Source organism: Falco biarmicus, chromosome 10, assembly GCF_023638135.1.
Source record: "Falco biarmicus isolate bFalBia1 chromosome 10, bFalBia1.pri, whole genome shotgun sequence".
Taxonomy (NCBI): domain Eukaryota; kingdom Metazoa; phylum Chordata; class Aves; order Falconiformes; family Falconidae; genus Falco; species Falco biarmicus.
Window position 1 is genome coordinate 30779004 of NC_079297.1, and position 6000 is coordinate 30785003.

The 6000-nt window shown below is 53.9% G+C and overlaps 1 protein-coding gene across 2 annotated transcripts in view; it reads right to left on the bottom strand.

Annotated features, from left to right (window-relative positions):
• The window catches only part of RRAS2 (RAS related 2), a 45958-nt gene extending 43650 nt beyond the window's left edge, over positions 1-2308 (bottom strand). The window contains exon 1 of one of the 2 annotated variants that reach the window (XM_056353883.1): positions 1985-2308. In XM_056353883.1, the coding sequence (XP_056209858.1) occupies positions 1985-2089 (105 nt within the window). In that variant the 5' untranslated portion in view covers positions 2090-2308. Of the gene's footprint in view, positions 1-1067; positions 1454-1984 lie in introns of those variants that run through there. The other variant, XM_056353882.1, reaches the window with a different exon arrangement.
• Between the last annotated feature and the right edge of the window lie 3692 nt (positions 2309-6000).

A 6000-nucleotide genomic window follows, 5' to 3' on the forward strand; every position in this document is an offset into this window, starting at 1 on the left:
TCACAATGAACTATTTCTTTTTCTGCTAGTAATTGGAAGAGATCCTTATACGTGACAAAGCAGACACAGGTTCCTCTTTTGCAGGTATCTGCTGGAAGACAGGCATTAGTCACAGCACTTGAGCCAAAACTTTTACTTCTATAGGGATGTAACTCAAGCTTTTAGTTTAAAGAACTAATTTCTACCAGCACTCAAATACTTCGGTTATCCAGTACTTGGCAGAACCTTACTGCTATTAAAATAAATGGATGTACCAAGTCATCAAGCATGAACTTCACTTTTTTGTTTTCCCCTCCTTGTATCTTTAATAAAAATTACAGCTCTGTTGGGGTTTTTCTTGTGATGTTAAAATTATCCAAAAGCCTGTAACATCACCAGGGACTCCAATAATCCATTCAGCAACATCTCCCAAGACAGAAGCATCTCAGAACCGAAGCCATGTCCAGATGCACATGCCAGTGTCACAACCAGTTTAGATGCCCACAAAAAGACACGGGCAATGCCATCTAAAGCAGCAGTACTGTGTTTGAGTGAATGACACTGTAAGCCAACTTCAGCCAACCACAGCAATTATTTCTGTATACAAGCAATGAGGAATTCAATCGACACACTGAGAGGACTGCAGTTATTCTAGCCCCATCACCTTCAAACAGGCCAGTGAGTCAGGATCTTGTTCGCATCTGGCCAGCCACCTACACGCCCCACAAACAAGGCACCTGTACCACACGTATTTCTGTCCCATCTCAAATGCCCTGCTCAAGCTAATTTATAAAGAACTAATTCTCGAGTGTCACAATGTCCTGTACGATACTGGATCTTCCAAGCACTCGGTTATCCAGTCCTTAGCCAGAATCTGAAAGCATCATCTTCTATGTTGTTACTCACTCCATGCTGCAGAGCTTAAATTCTCAACAGAATACTGCAGCTAAGGAACACATGGATGTGAGTGTTAGCTAAGAACATCTGAAGTGAAGAAACAGCCCATTTGCTATCAGATCACCTGTTCTAACAGCCTGAGAGCATCATCTCCGCCAGCACAGCAGGGGCAGGTCAGGCAGAGCTCTCACCCTGGCCTCTCCCCGGCAGAACCGGAGCCCCAGCAAACCAGCCGCTCTCTCCCGATTTGGAGTCGGCAGCACCAGCAAGCGGAAGGCCACGAGTTGTCTCCTCCTTCTACCACGGACAGGCAGTAGATGGCCAAGGCTCCCACAGCGCCGGCAGGAACGCTCGAAGCAACAGGGCGGGAGGGGAAAGTCACCGGAGGGGCCAGGGCGGGCGGCGCGGGGGGCGCCTGACGGGCCGCTGCGCGCTGCCTGCACGTACGTGTGCGCCCACATGTGCCTGCCCCGACACGGGCTTTGCGGAAAGCCAGCAGGGAAGAACTTCCACGGCCTCGGAGCTGGAGCACCGACAGCCGGAGCCGAGGGCGCGGCGGGCCCGGCCAGCCCCTGCCCAGCCGCCTGCCCCTCTCCCCTCAGAGCCGCGGCAGCCCCGGCCCCGCGCTGCGCCGCCGGCTCGGCCCCGGGGCGGCTATTACGGGGCCGCCCGCCGCCACTGCCGCTTCCCGGGCGGAGCGCGGGGCCGGACCCGCCCGCGGAACCGGGAGGCCGCCGGTCCCAGTGCCTCGGCGCCCCCGGCCGCCCGCTCGCGGCCCCGGCGCTCCGCAACCCCGCCCCGGCGGCGCCGGCCGCCAGAGCCGCGCGGCGCAGGGCCCCGGCTGAGGGGCCCGGGGGCGGCGGCCGCCGCTTCCCGCCCTCCAGAACCTTCCCGGGGGGTTCGCGCCGCGCCCCGACCGCCGCCCCGGGCCCCTCAAGGTCACGCCGCTGCCCCGCTCCCCTGCCCGGCGAGCCCCGCCGCCTCCGGGAGCTGCCGCCCGCCGCGCCGGCCCCGACCCCCCCCCGCGCTGCGCGCCGGGCAGCGCCCAGGCCCCGGCCGGGCGGAGCGGCTGCCCCCCCACCCCCCCCCAGGCGCCGCGGCCCCTCACCTGGATGAACTGGATGGTGAGCGCCGACTTGCCCACGCCGCCGCCGCCCACCACCACCAGCCGGTACTTCTCCTGCCCCGGGCCGTCCCTGCAGCCCGCGGCCATGGGGGAGCCGAGCCGAGCAGAGCCGATCGCGGCAGCGCCGCCGTGTCCAGGAACGGGTCCGGGTCCTCGATCTCCGCCGCCGCCGCCGCCCCTCTCCGCCCGCTCCCTCTGGGTGAGCAGCCGCAGGCCCCGCCGCCCCTACGCTCCGCCGAGTAGCGCCGCCGGCAGCGCCCCGCCGCGCGGTGCAGGAGGGAGGGAGCGCCCGCCCCCGCAGCCAGGGCGCCGCGGCTACAAATGGCCGCCAGGGGCGGGGCCGGCCCGGCCGTATGCTAATGTAGGGCGGAGCCTGTCCGCCCCGCCCCGCCACTTCAGAGGGCAGCGCGGCGCGGCCCGGCCCGGCCGTGCTGGGGGCAGCGGGCAGGGCGCCGGGCGGGAGGCGGCGGCGGCGGGCAGCGGGGTCCCGCTCCTCGGCACCACAGCCCTTTGTTTGTAACGGGCGGGTTGGGGCAGCCCCTGGGCCGGCCCTTTCCCCTGCGCTCTCCCGCCAAACGGCGCTACCGAAGTGATGACGAACGGTGCGGGGGCTGTCCCGGGCCCTCCGCCGCCCGAGTGCCCGCCAGCGTTCATCAGCCCCCTGCACACCCACGGGAGGGTGCACCGAGGCACAGCGGGTTTAAAGCCAAAGCATCGCTCTGCCGGGCATGGGTTTGCCCGGCGGGAACGGGGGAAAACAGTGCCGAAGGCTTCGGCCCTTCCCTGCTCTTCATGGGCCCTCCCGGGGCTATGCTTGCGGAGGGGCTCCCCGCTCCTTCAGGCCATGCAGAGCAAGGCCACCGTGCCCCGAGTGTCCCCCGGTGCTGGGTGCAACGGCCCCACGCGTCTGAACCCCCCTTGGTCCTTCAAACCGCTGCTGCCCTGGCCACGGGCTGGCTGCTCGCAGGGCTGACCCTAATCACCTGCTGCCCGCTGTGCTTTTGGGCACCCGAAGTGTGAGACAGGTGGCCACTGCACCTATGACAAGCAGAACTTTCTGCTTGTAGAGTTACTTTCAGGTAATTCCTTCTTCCCTCCCTCTCCCTTGTTGAAAAGATGCATAACCACAGAATCACGTAGGAATAATTCTACATACGTGTATGCAGACATACACACAGCCTTTTGCCAGCATGGAACGACCACTGGTTGCTACCACGTTCCTGAATGGCAGAGTCACACGACAAGTCTGTAACGTAGAGACATTCCTCCTACCTAGAAAATAACAAAACCAGCAGCAGTATGCAAGCTTTGTTGAAGGGACCTGCCCAGCACAGCCCTGGAGCCATGTGGGGAGGCAGGGACAGCGATCTGGGCAGCCTGCTGCTTATTTGCCCAAGAAACACAGAGTTCCCACAAGCAGCATGCATTCCGGCTCGGCGCTGGGCCAGGTGAGGGTCCCCACACAGGACCCACCGCCCTGCCGCAGACCCGGCTGGGCAGTACTGCGGCTAACAGGGGTCCACAGTGCGATAACCTATTGTGGAGCTAATTAAGAACTAACGTGATACCATGTATACACACGGGGATAAATCAGCCATGTACCCATAATCTTCATTCCACCGTTTCCTAATTTGTCATGCTGAACTTTGTAATTCTTGCAAAAACTTTACAATTAAATTTAAAAAAGCAAAACTATAAACCCCAAATCAACATAATGAATAACACCTTTCAACACCCATTCTGTCTCACTGGAGGGAAGAGCGTTGGGCACACAGGAAACAAACAGAAGCCTTTCCAGTTCGCAAAGGAGATAAGTGAGTGGGAGGTCTGTAACGCTCTATGCTGCACAGAGGAGTTGAGCAGAGAAAGTCTCAAAATAGGAGAACTGAGGGACGCCCAGTGATAGTCTGAAGATACAAGTTCAAATGAACAAAAAGCCATGCTGTTTTCCGCAGACACAGACATGGAGCTGTGGAAGTCACTGCCACACGGGGCTGTGGAAAAGAAAACTGCACCCAAGCGACAAAAGCTTAGACAAAGTCAGAGAGCATAAAGCAGCTACTAAGCACCGTGGTCAGGGACACTGTTTTGATTTGGGAAGTTTCTAAAACTCTGGGAGCCTGAAGGCGGGTTGGCTGTGAGAAACGGGTCACTTCCCACGTGTCCTGGTTCTGGTGCTCTCGCCTGTGAATCACTTACTGGGCACTGTCAGGAGCAGGAACCTGTGGGAGCATTCAGCCAGCAGGACAAGTCTTCTCCTAATCCTTAATTATGTCCTCTAGCTTAAGAAAAAGTAAAAGTACAGACTACGATGAAGTGAAACTCCTGCTAGTTTATAAAGTATTGGGTGTTTTTAAATAAAAATACAGTTATGATCTCATAGTTGGCTATTAGTATAGAGACGAGTAAACTCCACTGTCAGGGATGCCAGTGACATGGAAAGCAGATTTCAAGTGAGTTTTAAGAACTAATCTATACAAACTATTGCAACAGGATATCTGATTTTTTGGTTTAAAGATACACAGAAAACCAAACATCTTTATTTTCCCTTAACATTTTTTTAGGTTTCAGTATCATTATGCTTCCTTTTAAATAGCTATTCTCACTGGCATGGTTATCCAATCTGTGAATTCTACAAGAAAATCTTGGTTTTTTAAACAGCACTGATATGTTAAAGGATTAAACCAACTAACACAATCACCCATTACATTAAAAAAGACTATTGCAAGAACCTATTACTGTGAAATTCTTTGCATTTGATACTTTTGGCAATGAAATTCAGTTTCATAAATAGAGTGATACTCTTGCAAAGCACAAGGTAGTGATCACAGAAAAAACAAGAGACGGATGGCAATTAATAAATAGCTTCTTTTTTTTTTTTTTTTGTAGTTTTATGACTTCACCCAAAGATCCCAGTAAGAGTTGTTTTCTTTCTGTTGTATAAACATAAGCAGAGAGAGAAGTTCTCAAGTACAGAGGTGTTATAGTCTAAAACCTTGGGTGCTCAAGCATCTATGTGTAATAGTAATTTTATACATGGAAATGATGGTCTCGTACTCCCCATGCTGTCAAGAGGCAGAAGCTGGAACCTCCAGAGGAGGGCACCAGGGCAGCCAGGGCAGCACCAGCCCTGGCAGTGCCAGTATCTACTGCCTGCACCCTGCGCTCTGGCAGAGACTCAGCACCTTGTCTTCCCGCAGGAGCAGCACTTGCTATGAGCCTTGGTTTCAGGAGCAAGGGGCATACATGTGAGTAAAGACAGGGAGATGAGGATGCAACACATTCCAGGTTTCAAGATCACCTAACCTGGGAAAGACTGAGTGGTGAAGTGCCTAAAAGGTGAAGACGAGAAACTTGTGACTGATAGGAGGTGGCAGGTTGAGGTGACTCAAAAGGGGTTTTGTGAGGTCCACGCAGTCAGGAAAATAAATTTTGCAGCACCAGTTTGCATATCCCTAGGGAGGCAGAAAATGCAGGGTTTCATAACAGAGGGGAAAAACTTGAAATACTGAGACTTGAGATGATGAAGACATGACCAAAGTTCTGATGAAGCAGCTGGAAAAAAAAAGTACAGATTTTAGAACCGTTACATAGAAAGAAGCTGCGTCATTTCAGGTCTAGCCTGAATATGCATATTTAAAAAGAGACAAAATCAAGAATGACATCCAGATGGCAAGCTTAAAAGAAAGAGCACCATAGCACTTTATATAATGACAGGAAAAAAAAGATTTCAGGAAGTGCTTCGGGGAAAGATCCAGAACCTTATTTTACATTGGCAGCCTGGCAAAGATGTGGGTTTGGAAGGTTAGAAGACGTGTATGCAGTAAGTGACATATTGAAAGTTAAAAAGTGCTCTGTGAGAACGTAATAGCTTAATTAAAAGAAAATTTGTTCACAGACTTCTCACAGGAAAAAAGGTACAAAAATCTTTGGGACATGAGTCAGCATGGTAGGTAACTTTAACACTGAGTTATTTCACTAATTTAGGATTATATGTG